Raw genomic sequence first — 22173 nt, 5'->3', positions numbered from 1 at the left:
GAAACAAAGTTATAAACATAATCAACCATATCTCTTTCATAGCATGTTGACATATTCTATCAGATGCATCATTCATAATCTATTAGTAATCACATTGTTTTAATTTCGTTTATTAAGTATATAACAATGTCAATTTGCATAAATCTCGTGGTTTCTCTACCTAATGAGTTGTTTGTAAAATTGATTTCATAAACACTAATTCTTATATCATGTTAAACATGTTTTCTAGATTTCTAGCTTACACATCAAGTTGTCTGATGTATTCCCAAAATTATTTCTTAAATAATCTTTAATTTCCTCATGTGCATTAATGTACAAGCTATATTTGCATCCCTCTAAATTGCCCATTTTTCAACATATCTAGTAATTTATTGCATATCTGTCTTGATCGAAAATATTGACATTTGAAAAATGATATGTAAGTGGCCCATGGCAAGTGGTGACCAGTGTGGTTTCTTTCGTTTGAAAACTCACGATTCTCCGTAAATCCTTGGTCCCTTAGAAATAGTGTGTTTTGTCAAAATTTTAGGTTAGGGGCATTTTTAGATTTTTCACTCAGGGCATTAAAAACCTCAATTGTTGATTATTCACAATCTTAACCAGTCTCACACATGGAACTGCCTCCAAAGACATGCCTTATATTTGGACAAAGTCACTCCATCCTTTTGCCAACTGAGTTACGTGGCCAAAGTCGCGTGAATTGCATGTGATTAGACTGTTTTCGTGTTCTCTTATTTGATTATTGTTCTCGTATCCATTTGACCCCTCTTTATACGTATTATACTTAAACCAACAGTGCATTTTATAACTATCTTGTATTAATTATCTTGTCACACATTTTACTGTCATATTCATTTCATATATATGATAAAGTAATTCCTTTCCATTTCATTGATACATTATTATAGGTATCAACTTTGATACTGATTGTTTGAACTTAATATTATGTTATGCTTAATATTTAAACAATTATGCCTTGTCTTGGGCCATTATAATAATAGTTGTTGGTTCTATGATGATATTATATGGTGAGAATTGCATGATAAAAAACATGATACTGTTTATGTTGCATGACAAGAGTGATGCCTTTGGAGGGAAAATCCCTCGCTTAAAACATGAAAGTTAATGGTACGGCTGCACATGAGTTGAGTTGGTCGGGTTGAAGGCATTTGGACAACCAAATTCAGTGTTTGTTGTTTAAAAAATCTTAATCTAACCCAACTGACCTAACCCAAACCCAACCTAAACCGTGTAGTTTGGGTTAGCCGGGTTGAAATTTTGGTACATTAGTTTACATTCTAGTTAATTGATTGTGTTTAAACAAAGTAAAATCAAAATGTGAACATACAAATAAAACTAACAATTGCATAAGAGATATTTGCATGAAACTTTCTATTAAGACTATCAATTACATAAGAGATATTAAGGGGTCGTTTACCAAAAGCTTACCGGGTAAGTGCTTACCGGCAATAGTCATCACTCTCACTTTCCTTATCGGTTAAATTCTCTACCATCAAAATGGACTGCGGTAAGCGTCTTTTACGCAGTAAGCCCTTACCAGGAAAGAGCCTTCTCCATCACTCACCGGATAAGATTCTCGGTCTTTGCCATGCTCACCGGTAAGGTAATGACACCTAATAAGGCTCTTGGTAAGAGTTTAGTAAACGACCTCTAAGATATATTTGCACGAGACTTTTTATTAAAGGCTAACAATTAAATAGGCGACCATCTAATGCATTTCTTATCAAATCCAAGCGATATTTCAAACTATAGTGACAAAATTAAAATAAACAAACTCCAGAGGAAAAACAAGAAATTGGACAAAGAACAAGGACGAAAAATGTATTTTACTCTATTTACATTTATGGGCAGGCGAGTATCTCCACAGCTGCTGTGCTACTACCCCTGCCACTTGCTGCTGTTTCCAGAACCAAAACCTATTGCCCTCGTATCCCTTCTCGTTGCTTTGTGCTTGATCTCCCCCCTCTCTCTGTATTGTGCTACAGTTGCTCTTCAATTTGAAATCAGAAACATCGATTGGGTCTTTCTCTTATCTGTTCTTCTTTTTTACTGTTGATTAGGGCTTCAATTTTCGGATCTTAATTCCATCCACAAGACTAGCAAGGTAAACATCATTGATTTCCTTGTCGTTATCTCAGTATAAATTTATGTTTGAGATCAATTCATCCAACGACCACTTATTTGGTTTTTCCAATCTATTCGTTAATAAAGTTTTCCATCTAACTTCAATATAGCTCAACTTTGAAACCTTCCTATCGAAGCCATAGGATGTTTGTTAATAGTAAGACCGTCAAAAGCGTGGTTTCAACCTGCCCAAGCCCTCTTTAACTATCGAACCTCTAATTTGGGCTTGCGATCTAGTTTTGTGAACTTTGTTTGAATTTAGTATTCCTCCTTGTTCAAAAAGAGCTACACATTTGTAGGTTAGACATGCTGCTTTTCAAATGCTAAATTGAGTTCACTTTGTTGATAATTTAGTGCCAACATTTTTTAATTTGTAGGGCTTGTTATAAGTTTTGATATAGCTATTAAGTTCTTACAAAAGTTTGAAATACCAAATTCTTATCAAATTTTGAAGTTGGAAAGTACCAAATTGGAAGTATAGTTAATTATGTATTAGGAAATTGTTCAACTAAAAATGATTACGCCCCTCACAGATGCACATATAATGAAGTATGCATACGCTTTGGTAACTATGTGATGCATGATTTGAGAAAGTGGGAACATGAAATTTGTGCAGTTTTGGTGAAGATTGTTATCGAGGCTGATTAGTAAAGTGTAAAGAGTGGCCTTAAGACTTTCACTTATTATATTGAGCCTTTTTTTATTATATTTAGTAAAAATCAGCATGGTGATAAGCCCCCTTGTTTGACTAGGTTCCAAACCCCTTAAAAATAGTTGAGTGAATTGCGGATTTGGTCCCTGTGTTTCGTCGAATATTATGAGTGGCGTCCCTAAACTATGTTTGTTATGGATATGGTCCTGCTAGTATTCATTTTGTTACGACCATGATCGATATGACTATCATCATTAAAAAAATTCCGCTAACTCAGTTAACCCAAGAGGAGATTTGGTATTTACCCACCCTTTTTTGTCTCTTTCATATAACAAGTTAAATATATATTATACTATACAAATTATAACATATACACACAGACATGCACAACTGTCTGCCCATCCCCCTTCACCGGCCTCGATCTCTGGCCTCCCTTACCGGCAGCCTCCACCTCTGGCAACTCCCAAATAAGAAAATACACACACATAGTGACCCAACATCTTCTGCGGTTGGTTTTTGAACATATGGTTTCTTCTTCTCCGATGAGGTTATTAACATGGACAAGCTAGCTATTAGCACATGGGTCTCGTGGAAATATACACACACAGTGTCGACACCCACTTCCAGTGAGTGGTAAAAAGCTCTTTCCCATCAATACCCACTTCTGGCGAGTGGTAAAAAGCCCACCACACACACTCATTCTTCTTCCCCGACCCCCACATCCATGGAGGTCTTCAGGGTTTTTTTGGTATGTTCTGGCCTTGGAGAAGTTAAGTTGAGTGTCATGCATGTGTGTAATCGAGTCGAAATCACTGTGAATTCGATGTGTGTATAACAATCATTTCCACGTTCTTCTTAGGGGGCGTTTGATTCGTAGAATGATTTTTGAAGGAATGGAATCTGTCAAAGGAATTGGAATCTGGAATGAATTGGAATGAAATGTTTTCAGGTTTGACCAAGTGTTTGGTTGGCAGGAATGAAATGCAATCTGTTTAATGAATTGGAATATGCCTGTTTGGTTTGTAATTGCATTGGAATGGAATGATGAAAAAGGACCAAAATACCCTTTCTTTGATATTGTTTTAAAATTGGATATGGAAGCAAAGTCATTCATATTTTCAGTTACATGGACTCCAATTCCAGATTTTTGCTTCTCGTGAAATTTGTTGGCTTTTGTTTCTGGGGTTTCTTCTTTCTCTCTTTCTTTATGTGTTTTCTCTTCATCGGAGATCCAGTAATCGATAAGCAAGCAGTAATCGACAGACGTGAAATTTCTTGGCTTTTGTTTCTAGGGTTTCTTTTTTTTATCTTCCTTTCTGTGTTTCCGTTTCATCGGAGAGCCAGTAATCAATAAGCGAGCAGTAGTCGACAACAAGCAGTAATTAACACCAAGCAGTAATTGATAAGCAAGCAGTGATCGATAACCAAGCAGTTATCACTTATCAGGAAGCAAGCAGTAATCGGGAAGCAAGCAGTAATCGATAAGCAAGCAGTTATAGGGAAGCAAGTAGTAATCGATAAGCAAGCAGTTATAGGGAAGCAAGTAGTAATCGGGAAGCAAGCAGTAATCGATAAACAAGTAGTTTTCGTCTTGCAATGATGTTTCTTTTTCTTGGAAGCAAGTAGTAATCGATAACCAGAAATTGGAAGGAAGCATTAATCAATCAATGATGAAACTTGAAGCATCACAAGGGTATTTTTGTCATTTACACATTTTTGGATGGAATGGATTTCAATTCCATCAGTTTTAGGAAGGAATGGTGAAATCCTCAAATGATGGAATCTTTGGAATTCAATTCCATTCCATGGGTAACTAAACGTTGGAATGGAATTTGGTCAACGGAATTGACCATTCCAATTCCACCAGATTCCTGCGGATTTCGACGAACCAAACGCCCCCTAGGGCTCCACTAACTAAACACTGATCATGGAAACAACTTCCATGGTTAACCGACTCAAGTAGCCTAATTGTAGGGTATCATGATGCCCACTTTTTTTTTTTTTTTTTAAATTATTCAAGCAACTAAAAAACTAAACTTGACTTGGTCCTAACATTGCCCTCCTCATTAAGAACAATCTTGTCCTCAAGGTTAGTGTCGATCCATCTTTGCAGCAGCTTCCGGTATGCCTTTTGCACCATCGGCGTCTTCATTTCTGGCGTTCGATCTTTCCTCTTCTTCTGCAGCCAGCAACATTATTCTAGGTGCTTGGCATCCATGGCCCAAAGTGAACCATTCGTCACAGTTGAAGCATAGTCCTCGTGCCCTTTTGCCGCTGCATCTCATCCCATGTTAGACAGCGGCTGCTTCCTTTTTTGTGGCTGGAGGGGCTCCCAAGAGAAGTTGGTTGGGTGATGGATCAAATGCACGTTGCCTCTGTAGCTGCTGATCCTTCATGCGAGCATACCTGATAGCGTCTTTGAGATTTTGTCGTTTGAACATTTGGATTTCATTTGCGATTTCAGGATTGAGTCCACCCATAAAGGTCCCGACCAAAGCCTTTTGAGTCCATCCACGTACCCGGTTGCGTAGCCTTTCAAACTGCTTTCGGTAATCCTGCAACGAACCGGTCTGTGATTTTGGACAGAGCCTTGTTAAAATCTTCACCCTCTGTAGTCCCAAATCGAGCCCAAATCTCCTCCACGAACACGGAACTCGAAGAATTGCTCCGCTCGTGTGTGCTACACGGTAGGGTCTCCTCTCTTGAACCTTGGGAATTCAAGCTTGACGGGTCTAGACTCGAACATCGGCTTGTCCTGCCCGTTTCCCACCTTGTGCTCACGTCCACATACCACTTCAGTCAACTTGGTGATGGTCTCCTATTTGTACGTTCTGTCCGTGATACTGCCCTCCAGGAAGTTAAACCCTTGTTTTAAGAGTTCAATCTTCCTTCCACTTTCTCAATCCGGTCCTTGTTCGTAGCCATAGCTGAGTTTTGGTACCTCTGAATGGGGGTCCCGATCAAACTCTGATACTAACTGATAGGTTCCTGTTAAGGACCTAGGAAAAAGGATATTTTTTTCAGGTAAGAATGAACCACGAGGTATTTGACAAAATTCTGCTTACCATTTTCATTTCAGGAGAGAGGATTAAATACAAATAAAAATAACCACTTGGCCTAAACTCTAGGACTCCACTAACTAAACACTGATCACGGAAACAGCTTCCATGGTTAACCGACTCAAGTAGCCTAATTGTAGTATATCATCATGCCCACTTTTTCTTTAATTTAAACTATGCAAGCAACTAAAAACCTAAACTTGACTTGGTCCTAACACATTGCTAGTTTTATAAGCAAATACACGAGAGTGAACACCTTATCCCTTTTTGTTTCCACCATATGAGTCAGTTATGCATATTCCTGTTTCAGTAAGCACTAAGCAGGAGAGGTCTTTCTTGCTTGGAGCCGTGCAAACCAAAGATTGCGTGATAAGTGCTTAAAGTATGAAAACACACACACACACTTGCCAAGTCATTTCCCTTAGTATTTTGCAGAGGACATTCAAACACCTCCATTTTAGCTACAAGTGACAGTATTATTTTCTTGTCTGAAATTGGAAACAGCTTTCTTTTGGAATTAATGTTTGATAGTCTACTAAATACTTGTATTATAATATAAATGAAATTTAACATATTTCCGTGTCTAAATATAGTTAATTATGAAAATTGTAATTTTCTGTCATTCATCACCATTACATAAACACTCATATTTCATCACCCTTAATCATTTAGAGGGTTCAAATGTAATTTCTGTCAATCAGCATTTACTACACAACACTTGGTAAACAGACATTTTCAATCATCAATTACTTCAGTCACAGCCTCTTACCCTGTCATTGCTTACCCAATTTTTTTAGTAAACAACCCCTTGATTGTTATACCACTCCTACTCACCATCTCTCATGCTGGCACACAGCACACTATATAATGATTTCTATATTCCCGCCCCAAACCTCCAATTGCCATTCCACGGTGGTCATTTGGTTGCCCTTGACCCGCAATCCCGTCACTTTCCCCACAGTTTTCCTTTTGTCGTCTGCCATCATTTGGTCCATCCCTTGTAAGCTTCACCTTCACATGTTGATATAATTTATCTCGCTTCCTTTAGTTTTTACCCGTTTCTGGTGGTATATGTTGAACTTTTATGGGGTGAAATTTGATGCAGTTTTGTTGATCTTCGTAAATTGGATGTTGTATGTGATGATATTTTTTGTTCGAAATCTGTTACTTTTGTATTTATGGTATTATTGAAAAGATAAGCATTTGATTGTGGGTACATGTAAACCCTGTGGCTAATGTACTTTCTTAAGCAAAGAGTTAGCCCCTCTTTGCTATGCGGGTTATTTGAAACCCACCCAATTAACCCAAATAAGAGTTTCGGTAATTTGGATCGGGTGGCCCCTAATTCGGTTTTGGTCTCGGGTGGATTGGTGATTTTCCGAAACCCGTAAAATCCTATCTAAATAACCACCCCCAGTTACCCGTTGGTTGCCATCAGGTTTATTGTTGATAAGGGTTTATATTTAACAGATTAAAAATGGATGATACAATGAAGCAATTTCAAGAAAAGCTGATTGAGATTGAGGCCGAAGCAGAGGCTCTTCTACTTGCAAGGCACCAGGTACTTGAAAATTTATTTTTTTCACTTTGGGTGACTACTTTTCTCATATTTTGCTTATCCGTCCTAGCCTAGGATATGAGGCTTGCTGTTTTTCTAGGATCAAAACTGATGGATTTATGATCACAGTTAGTTGAGAATGATAGAATGAGAAATGGGAACAGGGAAGCATTGACTGCACTAAGAAAGAGAAGCCGGACTACAAAAACAAGTGTTCCTTCACCTTATGAGTTCGTGATGAAGGAAATTGATCAATCGAGGCCTCTAGTGAAGGAGATCTGTGCAACTTGTGGGAATCATGACTCTAAGGAAAAGACATGGATGATGTTCCCTGGAACTGATATATTTGCTCGGGTTCCATTTCACGCTGCTCATACCATTTTGGAGAAAGGTACGTGGTTTAGACTTGTATTTCTTGAGAGGATGTTTGTTTCATGTCCCCATCTTTGATTATTACCAAAAGAGTTGATAGTCCAAAATTGGAGGTACCTGGACTCTCCTATGTTAAATTAGGTTATTATTTAGTTAAAAAAGCAAGTAAAGTAATTTTTTGTCTGACTTCTTATATAGTATGCTTCCAGCTCCTTGTAGGTTGAATTAGGTGTTATTTGGTACTCTTTTTGTGGGTGCGTTAAAGCCCTATGAACCCTTAATTCATATTTTTTATATCAGAAGTCTAAGCTATCGAATATTCTCCCCCCCCCCCTCCCTCTTTGTTTATTGAATTTTATCAAGTTAGACCAACAGCTGACAGTTAAACTTGAGTTTGACCAAGGACATGGCTTGCTAGACTTGTATTTGAGTTCGAAGCGAGTTATATTTGATCTTCTTCTCAGAGTTGAATGCAGAAGCAAGCTAAATATTTTCTTCTTTTTTCATCTCGCAACCTCACGAATGTCTTACCTAGTTGTGAATAATTTTTAGATATCTGGAATTGTTAAAGTCCACTATGATTAGTTTAGGTTCAAGAATAGGAAACTCACCTTTCTGGAATTGTGATTATAATATATGCTGCATGAGAATTTGGTAACTTTTGTTGGTTTATACACTGCATGGCGATACTAGAAACTGGAGAATTGTTATTTGTAATATACTAATATCAGAAGGTCAAGTCATGAATAAAGTCTGTATTTTTTAGACTGATAGATTCAATGGTCGAACTGGTGGACATTCCACAGCCCTGGTATCAGATGCAGCTTTTAAGGAGCAGAGTTAAAGCGTCAAAGGAACTCAAATTCTAAGCACCCTTGGTTTTAAAAAGCGCGATGCGGTCCGATGCGTTAAGGGTCCCGGAAGCCGATGCGTGATGCTGATGCGCTCGCATCACGCACGTGATGCGCCCGGTATTCAAAAAATATTTATAAATTAATTCTACATATCAATTTCTACCTTAAAAATACTTGCCTACCAAAATACTTCATTTATAACATAAAGTAGTTAAAAAAGTGGCATTAGAATCTTAAAAATTACGTGATATCGATTACTTCTTTGCTGTCGATTACTTCTTTGGTTCGACTTCTGCTATCGATTACTTCTACTTCTTTGCTGTCGGCTTCTATCGATTAGGTCGCTACTCGCTAACAGTCACTCATACCCGCTTTAACTGCTGGATTTGCTAGGTAACTCATACCCGCTTTAACTGTTGCTGCCTGCTGGTTCGACTTCTGCTATCGATTACTTCTACTTCTTTGCCGTCGGCTTCTATCGATTAGGTCGCTACTCGCTAACAGTCACTCACGTTCTATTTTACATAACTAAGAAGCCCAACTAAAAAGCCCAAGTAAACACTGAAAAAGGGAGCCCAAAAACGCAACATACATGATGCGCTGATGCGTAAGTGATGCACGCATCGTGTGATGCGTAGGTGATGCGATCGCATCATGGAATCGCACCGCATCAGACTCTTTGATGCGTTTTGTTCAGCGCATCAGAGCGCATCACGCATCAGAGCGCATAATGCGCGCATTTTTAAACCAAGTAAGCACCGGGCCCATTTTAACAAGTGATCAGGCTAGACAATGCCAATTGCTTCTTACAGTTACTGTATGATCTGAATTATTTATCAGATTTTAAATTAGTAGTCTGAAGAGATTCTAACATTTCCATAACTAGTAGTCTTTTTGGAAGACTACTAGTAAATTTCCTAGTATTTTGCTGAAAATTCTTATTTAGGGTTGACTAATCGGCTGACTAGGTTTTACGCATCCTCACCCCTTAGTTAGGGTTGTTTCAAGGCCGTCTAGGCACTAATCATCCTAGTAATTGTTAGCCCAGTTAAGTTAAAGAATTCAGTCAGATATAGAAAATGATCACCAAATTAGTGTAAACATTCATCATTTGTAGCCTATATACGTTGAGAAGTTGAGACAACCACTGATAATTAGATGCCTAAACGCAAATCAAGTGGGGTTATTTTTCAGTTGAAGCCTATATGCTTTGGTTTAGTTGGTTGTAATATGGTTTTCTTCATTGTAGTCGGGTTGTTACTTGGTTGTGGGTTACTTATATACTTTTATAGTTAGTTGGTTTCAGTTTCATTTGTTCGAGGTTCAGTTTGTTGACCCTTAGAGAAAAGGGATGATTGTGATTATTGCCTTAAACAGAAATGAAAAAGGTGGGTTGTTGAAAATCCAAATTTATAGCCTCCTTTTGAGTCCACTAATATAAGGATTTTGGAGGGAATTTATCAACTAATATGTAGGATTGTGAAAAACATTGCAACTTACTGTGATACTGCATCAATGGAGGAATGATATTAGTCATTTAGAAAGTAATTGTGTCATAATAACATGTTATCAAAATTCCAAGTTATTAAATCACTATTATATTTAATATATTAAAATGAACCAATTTAACGAGTCACTTAATCCTCGCTTAGGCAACAAGCCTTAGAAGGCAACTTGACCACGTAGCTGCTTAATGCTTTTTAGGAAGGCTTGTTGAGGTTGCATAAAGAAATGTTGAATTACTCACGGTATTAAGTACTATCAGTCTCACTACTCCAAAATTGGGTGATGCTACTACTTCTGTTTCTTCTCCAATCATTAGGGCTTTCAACTTCATTCTTCACAAGCCATTGTTGTCGAATACGATTTCCTATTAGATGTCCAATGAAGAGGGATTTAGGAAGTGAGCCAACTTCCCTCCTGGCTATCAACCAGGAGCTAATTGCTAACCAGGATTGTGTTTTGATTGTTTATAACCTCAGTAATCAGTTGTTTCCTTATTTGGGTTACTGGCTACCAGTTCATGGATTTGTTTTGAGCAGTTGCCGTGTTTATATTTTATTTGAAAGAAACAAATATGGTTGTTTAGTATATTTTAAGCTGTAAATTTTATGTTTGTTGATTTTTTTTCTCAACAATTTCACTAGAATTTGTTTATAGGAGGGGATGGAAGTCATGGGTTTCCTCTTGTGGCACTATTTGTTTGGGTTATGTAAAATGTTAGTCTGAACATGAATAGTATTGTGCTTGAAGGGTTTTGATCGATTAATTGGTTGGTACAATTTATGAGTTCCATCAATGGACGTGATGTATGTAATACCTACTATATATGAAGATTATAAATCATTGACTTGAAAATAAGCTGTGTCCATGTCCCTATTTATTTGCTCATAACATCAAGTTATTATAATTCATTACTAGATCATATATTTGGTTGTGTAGACGTTGGTGACATCTATAGTTCCCAAATATTATTTTCTGAAATGATGACTTTATTTTAGTCATATTATACGGAGCAACTGAGGCATTGAGATACCAATGGTACCACAGGTATTTTGTGTCAACTTGCTTTGTTTAATTGATATACTGGGTTTTTGAACTCGAGCAGTGTTTGAGATAGTGATTGAGTCTAGCCAACTATTCGAGCCTTTAGTTTTTAGTTAATGTGGAATCAAGCATTTAATCCTGTAGCATTCCTATGTAGCAACTTGCATATGCATGTGCATACCAACCAAAAGATACATTTAATGTTCTTCTCCGCAAAAAGTTATTATCCTTTGTTCATGCCAAAAAATTAATCATATTTGTTATGGTGGTGTATTCCTCAAGTTGAAATTCTTGGATTTGCCAATGATACGATCCCAGAGCGTCTTCAAGCTCAAGTTAAATTCCAATTATTGAAGCAAATGAACTCAAATCCTCAAACCCCTTATGTTCGAGATAGTGCTATACTGATGTTTTTCTGTACCCTTGCGTGCTAAAGAGTGTGGATCTGGAATTTGTTTGAGAAGAAGTGCATGTTATTGTAGAAGATATGCCTCCTTTAGTACACACCTTCAAGAGTGTCATGGCCCACTTATTTAACTTTTATTAATTTTACCCTAGGCAAAATTACTTGGTATGTATCAGCATCTTTTCCAAATATAGAAACGGCCCACATTGAACATACATGCCAAAGAGTAGGTATCAATAATATAGGTTGGACTGATAGAGTAGTCTCATCAATGCTGGTCAGTACTACCATTTGATGTTAGCATGATGTTTTATGTATTGATTGTTAATCAACAGTTTCTTTTCGCTTGTGTATACCTTTCTAAGTTTTGCACCAAGTACTAAAAGTAACTTCTATACAGTCTCCAACGGTTTATCTTCATCGATTTACCAAAACTTGAACAAGCTACTGTTTATGTTATAATCTAGTCATTTGACATGGAGTCGTCATTCCAACTCGAAGCTGTCTATAAGTAATGACTCTAATTCTGTTAGAGGATATTGTTAGTTGATCTCTTTATGGCTAATGTGATTTGGGTATTCATTCTAGCCTTGACCACTTTTGGGAACTTGAGATACAAATTGAAATTTTGGTGACTGTAGTTATCGTTACTGCTGGTGCTCCATATGTTGTCTAGATAAATTTTATTGCCAAAAAGGAATATCACAGTGAAAATAAAGGTATATTACGTAATGAACATAAGGAGGAAAGGAAGTTTGAAGAATTCCCCTGCAAAAGCATGGTGGATGAGGCTTGTTCTTTCGAGCCTCTTAACTCCAATGATGACTGACTGTGTAATTTGTTACATTGGAACTTATTTGAGATTTAAGAGTATGCAAGTAGTAGAATTTTTTTTTGATTATTTTTAAGCAATAATCTTGTTTGCTAGTCTCTGCTTGCTCATTATTCTTTATGTGAAATATTCTGCATTCCAAATTAATGCAAGATAATTGCTTTTGTTTTTGAATGTAGATCAAACCAGGCTAGACTATGATGTTAATAAACTACAAAGTATTGTAAAGGAGAAGTCTTTTTGGATATCAGAACAAGGTGTTCTTGCTGACAAGATTGGTCCAGGGGTTTTGAAGTCACTGGTGACCTTACACGACAAACCAAAGTAAGGTTTTTGATGAGTCTAAGACGATGATCAATTTGGATGCTTTTCTTTAATAGTCTTACCTTTTGTGCAGAGAATGTATATATTTTTCTGCCGCTGTTGCATTTTTCGTGTTACCAATCTCCAATGACTAACTAGTACTCCCCTGGCCCTTAAAACATAATTGCATTTTGAGTTTGGAGGTCAAATTTATCACCTTCAACATATCAAAATCTATATGGAGGTCTTTTTTCTAGAATAGAAATTAGGAAACACACACCGACTCACATGTCCGCATCTTTTGTATTTCCAGTGCTCGTTATCAAGTTAATATAGTTTTCAATTTCTTTATCAATAGTTCAAACAAATTGATTTTTTTGCTACTAATTTCCATCTTTGTCTCGGAAAAAGAAGCCACTTCTGATTTTGCATATTTGAGTCATAGTATTTTCCCAGTTCAAGATTCATATGGATGTTCCCAGTTTTTATATCCAAAATACTTCTTATATCCTATACCATAGTGATCAATTTGTCCTCCACCATGAAAACAATTCTCGTCGGAATTTGAACTTTGAAGTTCTAAAGTAAAGTCCTTTGACGCTCACAAGTCAATTTTAGGAGGGAGTAGTCTCTTTGCCTCGAGTTATAAACTGATTTTTGTTCTCCAAATGGATGGATTATACGTTTGTTAAAGTATCTGGTATAAATTCTCTAACATGATATAAATGGTGATATATATTGCGAAACTTTGTATATATTGTGTTTGTACATTCTTTTGAGTAATGGCGTTATATGTATCCATGGCACCTATTAATCTCCTAAAATCTTTAGATTGTTAGTAGATGAGTATGAATATGGTGGTATTTCATCCATCATCCCAGTTACTCTATAATTGTAAAGAACTTTCTTTACCTTTAAGATCATGATATAAAAATGTTCCCCATTATCAAGGGAGTATGCATATGATGCATGGTCAATGACCCAACGGTATTCAGTAGATCCCAACCTCCTTGGAGGTCAAACAAGCGTTCAAAGGTGTTGGTTAGTTTTGCCGTATATACTTCATAAATGTATATTCTATGTTCTTGTTTCGTTTCCAATATAGATTCATTGATGACTTGTCTACCTTTCAGGTGACTTTGTTGACTCGACAACCATATCCTGGAGAAAACAACCAAGTGAAGCAGGTATCGCTAAAGCTGTTTTTATTCCCATTAGAATTTTATATCAATCATTGAAAACATCGAAGAAAACACTTTGTGTATATCGACAAATTGGATATTCACACAACCATGCATATTTGGAAGACTAGAATTCCCAAGGTGAAGTTCAAGAGGCATAACCGATGCTATTGGCAGTGAACCAAGGAGATTTAGGACAAATGATTAAAACGACACTCTAGGTTTGGTTTTACGCCAACGGCCACAAAAAAACTGCTTTGCAATTGAATCCACTTGGGTTCGGCTAGAAATGTAGAAAAGGCAGTCTTAAGGTTTGGATCTGGTCTTAATTTCTGAATGGTTAAAACTGGTCATCTATAGCCTTGGGCAACTAAGTCATTTTGAAACAGTTGAGTCCTTGTTCGTATTTGGCTACTAATAAATTTTTCATCATGATTTCTGTATCGTTGGAAGTGTTATCGGGTTCTCCTACTTTGAGCTTGATTCATTACAAATGGAATCTAAGCCGTTTTCCTTCGATGTGTAGTAAAATCTACACAATTCATAGGGATAACGTAACGATTATTGGGATTTCATTTTGATTTCTCACAAGGATGGTAGGAATTTGTGTGAGGAGTTTATTACATTTCATCAGGTTATTTAGGAGAATAAACTAATAACATTATTTTTTTAAGATTGATTTTGACGTATTCTTGTGTAATTAACAGACGTTTTTCTGTTAGACTGAAGTATCATTTAAATTTCTCAAAAGGTAATGTATTTAAAAAATGTCAGGAAGTTATTCTTCTAAATAACTCAATCTCATCCTACATGGGGATCCTTGTTAAGTCCTTGATAGTTTATGATAGGATTCTAATATAACTTTGTAAAATGTATTTTGTTAATTTAACTGTTATTAGGCTATTGTTATTCTTCTGATTTGGTTTCAGACGCTACAAATGGTATCAGAGCAGTTGTCCCTTGAGATGTAATGGATTGTTTTATTTATTTATTTTATGATTAACCTGGATATCCAACCCACTATACGAGCCGACTAATCCCAAGACGACCATCTGCTTTGCGGGTAGTCCGGAGCATCACATTTGAATCTTCATGGCCACAAGGGGATTTTCATTCCTCCTTGAATTTGAGCCTGGAACCTTCAGGCACTTTTGATCTTTGGAGCCCAAGCTCAAATCCAATATGGATTGTTTCCATGTATCTTGAAGTGTGATTGATTCATTGCTCATTCGATTGATGTTGAACCATGTTCACATGAGTTTTTCTTTGTTTTTATAAATATGTCATCGAGTTAAATATGCTAGAAATGTAAACCCTGATATTTGTAAAAATTATTACAGTTTGTTCGTTTATTAAAAATATATGTACGATACTTCTCTAAGAACCTTGAAGAGGGGTACTTCCAACATATGTTAGATGAACGTACCCTAATGTTTGTTCCAAGTGGGTCATGATCTGAAGTGGTCGAGTTCTACATGAAAACATATGAACCATTTTCTGAAAATTCGTACAATGTTTACTATAAATTATTGTGAGAAGTTTGTAGCCTAAATTTCTTTCTTTTGAAGTAAAAACATGTTTTTGAAAGGGTAAATTAACAAAAGTAGTCATTTTGGACGATCAAATTTACCTCCATAAGTGCTTGAGCCGCAACTTGTGTTTTTCGGGAGCTGGACAGAAGGAAAAGAGGTTTCTAGCCAAAGGTAGCTAGTCTCGCTCAGGAGGTGAGAAGAGTTGAGAACAAAGTGGCGAACGGGTGACTCCGGGCAATCTGCAAAGCAGGTGGTCACCCTGGGATTAGTCGGCTTGCATAGCGGGTTGGATATCCAGGTTAAAAAAGAAGCTAAAAAGTGCAAGGAGGGGGGGGGGGATTTTTAAAAGAGATAAGTTGTTAATTTCTCTTTTGAAGAAGTTGGAGAGAAACGACTAAGAAGTAAATTTGGTTGGTTAAAATAACTTCTTCCTCCGTTAATTCCCTTTTGAAAGCTAGTAAATGTCGTTCGATGATATGTTGCCTATGACAAACAAAATTGATGTATGAATCATATTTTCATTATGTTTGGACTTAATTATCACACGAAGCCATTTTGAATGATTACCTGATCTAATTAGAAGTTACAAAAATATTATTGCTGAATGTACTCGGTTTTTCATTTATTTAACGTTTTTCCTAAACCTGAAAAATTTGGGTTTCCGTCAAAAAGGTCAATTCTTGTGAGAAATGTAATCTTTAGATAAAATAATGTAACCTTTAGACAATATATGTGAACGTACTCTTGTGTTTGTATGAATACGTGTGAAATGACTGTCTTTAGAGATGTTGGTGAAGGTACGCATTGATTCAAGTCCAGTCGTCTTCACCACTTTAACAAAATATAACGTGACATTCAAAATATGAGGTTGCCTTTACCGCTTCTTACGAAAAATGTATTTTCTCATATAATTCCAGGTCTATTTATATGCTCAGGTTCATGTGAGAACTACAAAAAATTTGAGAACCGGAGAACATGTATATTCATTGTGCATATACACTATCAATTTTTTAAATATGTACTTTGTGAATGAATATATTCATCAATGCATATCTATTATCTATGCAATCATATATGCATTGATGCATAAATGAATGCATAGATTCTCCGATTATCAAATTTTTTGTGGTTTTTACATGAAACCCCTACGTATGTATGTATAATGAATATGTTTACACGACTTAAAGGAAACGTAAATAGGATTATTTAATCTAGACACAAGATCGACTTCGAGTTCGGTCCCGGTTTTCGAAGAGCTTGGCATGAATTCTTTGGAAGAGTGAATAGTAGATGTGGATTTGTTGAGGTTTGTGTAGGTTAAAGTGCAAACAAGATATGAAGGCCTACACACCCAACTGAGTTTCATATGATGTTTCTATGTGATGCATGCAACAAATTATTTAATTATGATTTGTTTATTTATTTTAAATAAAATAACGAAAAATTCGTTATGGTATTATAGCCAACGTATGTAGTTAACGGAGTCAAAGATATTTTATGATAAATGTTATGTGTATAATAGCTTGAAAGCTTTTTAAAAGATTGACGAGAATATTTTAAACCATAAACTCATTCGTTACGTCTCTTATGAAATCTTTGCAATTCATGACGATATATGACTCGAAGGAGGAGTACATGAAAGAGAAATTTGGGGATGAAGGAGCACATATGCAACAGTTGTATTGAATCTGTCGTTCGATAATATGTCAAGATTTATAAATCAACACTTGTATTCTGTCAATAAATTAATAGTTCATTTTTGTTGTAGTGCTAAATGTAGATAGCATAGACGGACCTAGAGGGGTGGTTAGGTGGCACGTGCCACCATATTGTTCCTCCGTGGTAAGGTAAAAAAAAATTAGGTTCGTGAAAGGTGCAACCGTTTTATTCTAGAAGGTGCCACCGTATCCAAAAATTCTTGGGTGCGTCATATTGGGATGGTTTCACTTTTGTATTAGTAGGTTACAAAAATTAGGATGTGACAACATCAATTCAGAGTTGATCAGCTTGCCAAACAATTCGGTGAAACCACTTGAAAGCATAGCAAATGGTTCATGTTGAACGATTTATAGCCCTTTTATGGGATATATAGTTGATGCGCATTCTGCAATGTAAGTGCAACATATTAAGTTAGACATTTGGTTCAACATAAGACATCAGATGGGACCAAGGGTTAAAAGTTTGTATGCTAATCCGACCCATGGCTGTATTCAAATAGTAATACTGATAATGTTCTTTCTGAAAATTATAATATTATCATACGGCAAACACAGACATACACACACCACTCACATTATGATGAAAACCTGAATACTGTCGAGCCAATGACCCACTTGTTATAATATAATGTTCTTAGGTGCACACAGTTGATATGCAACGTTCTTCTAATGTTCTTCTGAGCGACAACCAACAATTCATATATTTCTTAGACATGAAATGTCATGTCGGTATCTTTGGGGATCTATTATTAAAGGTATCACATGGTGACAAAACAAGTACCCTTTTGAGGTCTCCGTGCCAATTTGAAATTGGACCATAACAATGATATACATCTTATTTTGTAGTTTTTCAGGTATTCTCTGTATAAATAATTCTCATAAAAAATGAACTGGTTGGTCTTGTCATATGTTGTATGTCGAAGTACTGTTTCCTATATACATCATTCATAGAAAACAAAAAATACTCTGAAAGTACTATGTCTCATCTTTTCTTAGTATTGCTATATTGACTACAAGACTGTAGAATCTCTAATTAGTTGCTAAACTTGGATACCAACAACCTCAGGCGTGAACGAGTGAGAGTAAAGCATTCTTCGTTCACCGGTTGCTCCCATTTGTTCGTATATTGATATGCAGTGATCTTGGGCATCTTCATCAAAAATTTCCTGAAGTTCTTTTGTCCAGGTTTAGACACGTCTTTCTGATTAAAGACATCTTTGACTTGTTTGTTACCTATTAGGCTGCACTGCCCAATAGGGATCCTCATATCTTATTCGGATATCATATCTTATTCAGATATCATATCTTATTCGGATATCATATCTTGACACTGATTTTACTTTACTGTTAAGAAGATGAGAATTTAGAGGTCGGGAAGGTGTTAGAAGTACAACGAACCATCAAGATGGGCCATTAAAGTAAAACATACGTGTAGATGGACCATTGAAGTAAAAGACAGTGTCAATTTTTTCCAAGGTTATGGAGATAGGGATGTAGACAAGGCAAAAGAAATACCAGCATGTGACACATAGTTACTTTATGGGTTTGTTTTACTTGTATTTGTGGAGCTTCACCATCAAAAGAAGGCTGATCAAGACATAGCATATGCTCCCCCTTACTCCATTAATTGCAAATGGCCAAAGAAAAGGTCATCGGAATGGATGTGATCGACACACTTGGTGACTCATGTGTCCTCATTCGAGTTTCTTGTATCGTTTAAAAGAACTCAATGAATATCATATCGAGGTAAATAAGCAAACAGGGTAAGAATTTTTATCAACTATTCACTGACACACGATGATTCACCTGTTAATCAATACATGTAGAATTTGAAATTTTATCGGTTGTTCACCAAAACATAACTGATGATTCACTCTGTTATGCCGAAGGAATCCTCTGATTTTATCTGATAAATGATATACTGACAGTTGATTACTAGTCACATTTTGGCTAAATGACTCTTTTTTTCCCGGAAGGTAAGAAATATCTATTATTGATATTATATTCTTACAAATAGATCATTTTTTCCACAAATAATACGATCAAATCCATGATATTAAGATATGAAAACTTATAGGTTTTTTTATCATGGAGTCATATATTATGCATTTATCTTAGGTTATATCATTTCTTTATTAACCTAGATATCCAACCCGTTATGCGAGCCGACTAATCCCAGGGCGACCACCTGCTTTGCAGATAGCCCGGAGTCACCGCATTTGAACCTCCGTGGCCACAAGGGGATTTTTATTCCTCCTTGGATTTGAACCTGAGACCTCCTGGTACTTTTGACTTTTGGAGCCAAGCTCAAACTAATCAGACATCACCCTTGTAGTTAGGTTGTATCATTGATTTGGGTTGACATAACTCTTTTCTACTTGTTAATTACCTTAAAAGGGTATTGCGGGTATTTTACAAATAGTAATTCAATTTGTAAACCATGTGCTAGAGTTGGATGTTTCAATTATTATGAGTACATACATAATAAATATTTTTGTTAATATATACGTCTAATCAAATGTTACAATCATTGTGGAACGAGCGAATACTCATTCGGTGACAAATAATTTTAGTATTTGATTGGACGTATAACCTAATGAGAATGTGATTGTAACCAAATATTCCATCAATACTGATTGCTTACAGAAGAAACTGTATAAATCAAAATTAATGTTAATAATATTCGGTATAGAAAATGGGATAATTTTAATGTAAAAATCTATAAAGAAAGATTGTAGTATTTTACCTCTTTTAGAAAACAGTTTACTAATTTTACCTGTTATTGTAGCTCCAGTATTTATGGTTTTCGTTAAAATTTACCCCCTAATTTTTTGGTGAGAACGAACCTTCGTCTACCTGCATACCTCCATTTACCTTCATCTACCTAGATCTACCTGCATTCTCAAACATCATCTACCTTCATTTTTCTATTTCTATCACCATGACCAAAATTTTAACAAACGATTAGGGTTGGGTGTTACTAAAACCCGTTAACTGTTGTAATCTCCAAAGTACGGAAGATGTTCCCGACTAGCTAAATCATTTCGTGCCTCTAACTGCCTCTAACGTCCCTGACTAGCTAAATCATTTCTCACAGTGTCGCTAGTACCATACTCTAACAAGGACCTTATGCACATACCGAGAAGAAAAAGTGTTATGCTTAATGCCTAGTGAGTTCAAACAAATTTCAACTTTGATATAAAATAATAAAGCCGAAATGATGCTATTTAATCACAAAATATAAAGTATTCCACATATCTACGTTAATGAGTTTCACTATAAATCACATTGTCATTAAGGTCAACCACCCACGGTCTATAACGTGAGTTCCCCGTTGATCCTATATATGCTCCTTCACTAGAAATTATAGCCACTGTGGCCTCACGGTCACCAAGTTCAACCACTTATGATCTATATCTTGAGTCCCTATCTACAGCTCACACAGTCATCAAGTTCAAACATCCACGATATGTACCTTAAGTCCTCCGTTATAGATCACACGATCATTAAGTTCAACCACCCACGGTATGTACCGTAAGTCCTCCATTATAGATCACACGATCATCAAATTTAACCACCCATGGTTTGCACCTTGATTCACCCGCTAATCCTAAATATTTTTAGCTATATGACAGGGATAATGATCTCATTTTACAACCAACAAATCGATTCATATGTTTAAGGATCCATTGCATTACAATCCAAACTATATGACTTCAATTAAATGACCAACGCACTCAAAACATGTACATTCAAAATAAACATGTCATATAGCATATCACATTTCAAAGCTCAACACCGAGCAAATTGAACTGGACAAATGTCCCCAAAACTCATCTGAGTCAAAACCAAGCCACATACTCAACGACTCATTTGACTAATCAATAAACGTCAACATAAGTAATAAAAATGCAAATGTTCAGTAAATAGGCATACTCATGTGTCCAAAAGTATAACTAACTCAAAACCCATCATTGGTTGGGATAAACCATTTTCTAATTTTGTATATCCAAAATGTCTCATAATATAATAACATGCATTTTCTAACCCAAACACACTAAAGTGCATTATCGTCAGATAAACTCAATTTATAAAATAAATCATCAAAAGAACCCAATCTTATGATTTATTTATCAAAATGCCGAAAAACCCAATGTAGGCATTTTACAAGACTTATAAAATAAAATGTATTAAATTTCATAAAATAAACAAAACATTTGACAAACATCAGGTAAGACACTTGAGACTCCAAAATATGAATATTTTTGGTATGTACAAAGTTTTCACAAAACAATTTGAACTCACTTAGCTAGATTAGGTTAAACTTAGATTACAAATCCATATCTTTAGCTTCCAAGAGAAAATCTTAAGATCGACAAGCATACTTCCAAATATGTGGTGCAAGGCTCCCAAGAACACCTGATTTACTCCCAAACCGAATACAAATAAACCCAAAAGAAAAATGGGAGTTGAGAGCGAAAAGGAACCAAACCCTAGATCAGAAGATAGAGGCTTAGATCTTTTCTTAATTTGTAGCTTATAGTTTTAGGTTTACTATATTTTTGAAACTTTTTGGGATAAAAGACTTGAAGACAGGATCTTACATTCGAGAAATAAGGAAGTAATCAACAACCAATAATAATTATATACATAACTTTGTTTCTTATAATAAAATTATAAAACCACTTTAAAGAATTACAAAACCCGAATGTGTCGATTAGTATTAGAAGGGTACTCTCGCAATGCAGCGAGATACATCTCGATTTTAATGTTTCGTTTTATTCTGCCCCTCTGTCGATGTTATAATACAGTTTTATGTGGTTTTGAGAAAAAACGATAATGTTTTTATTTTTGAATAAAATATAAATTTGAAGATATCTTAAAAGTTAAAAAAAAAACATATCGATATTAGTGTCAAATTAACTATTTAAAAATCTTGTTTTGTTGTATAATTTCTATCATTCAACTTTTTTTTATTATAATTTAATTTAGGTTTAATAAGAAAGTAATTTAA

General features: G+C 35.7%; 1 protein-coding gene across 3 annotated transcripts; it reads left to right on the top strand.

Annotated features, from left to right (window-relative positions):
• The first annotated feature begins 1886 nt into the window (after positions 1–1886).
• On the top strand, positions 1887–16806 carry LOC112522798. Of its 3 annotated transcripts, none has more exons than XM_025132108.1 (5): positions 1887–2125; positions 7327–7417; positions 7544–7805; positions 13862–13915; positions 16758–16806. In XM_025132108.1, exons 2-5 carry the CDS (start codon positions 7334–7336, stop codon positions 16760–16762), a joined length of 405 nt encoding a protein of 134 aa, XP_024987876.1. In that variant the 5' UTR covers positions 1887–2125; positions 7327–7333; the 3' UTR covers positions 16763–16806. The 3 variants fall into 3 exon arrangements, with proteins under 3 accessions (XP_024987876.1, XP_024987874.1, XP_024987873.1); XM_025132106.1 differs by lacking the exon at positions 16758–16806 and adding an exon at positions 12605–12749 and having other exon boundaries at positions 13862–14352; XM_025132105.1 differs by lacking the exon at positions 16758–16806 and having other exon boundaries at positions 1906–1992; positions 2082–2125; positions 13862–14352.
• The last annotated feature ends 5367 nt before the right edge of the window (positions 16807–22173 follow it).

Source organism: Cynara cardunculus (genome assembly GCF_001531365.2).
Source record: "Cynara cardunculus var. scolymus isolate 2C chromosome LG 12, CcrdV1, whole genome shotgun sequence".
Lineage (NCBI taxonomy): Eukaryota > Viridiplantae > Streptophyta > Magnoliopsida > Asterales > Asteraceae > Cynara > Cynara cardunculus.
Note: the sequence above shows the minus strand (reverse complement) of the source record. Positions and strands in the feature narration are given on the sequence as shown.

What these genes read in the sequence shown, in the direction of transcription:
- LOC112522798 (XM_025132105.1), top strand. Translation starts at nt 7,334, where the DNA reads ATGGATGATACAATGAAGCAATTTCAAGAAAAGCTGATTGAGATTGAG. An exon ending in TTCTACTTGCAAGGCACCAG is followed by an intron (nt 7,418 to 7,543) that starts GTACTTGAAAAT and finishes TTATGATCACAG; the next exon opens with TTAGTTGAGAATGATAGAAT. An exon ending in TCATACCATTTTGGAGAAAG is followed by an intron (nt 7,806 to 13,861) that starts GTACGTGGTTTA and finishes TCTACCTTTCAG; the next exon opens with GTGACTTTGTTGACTCGACA.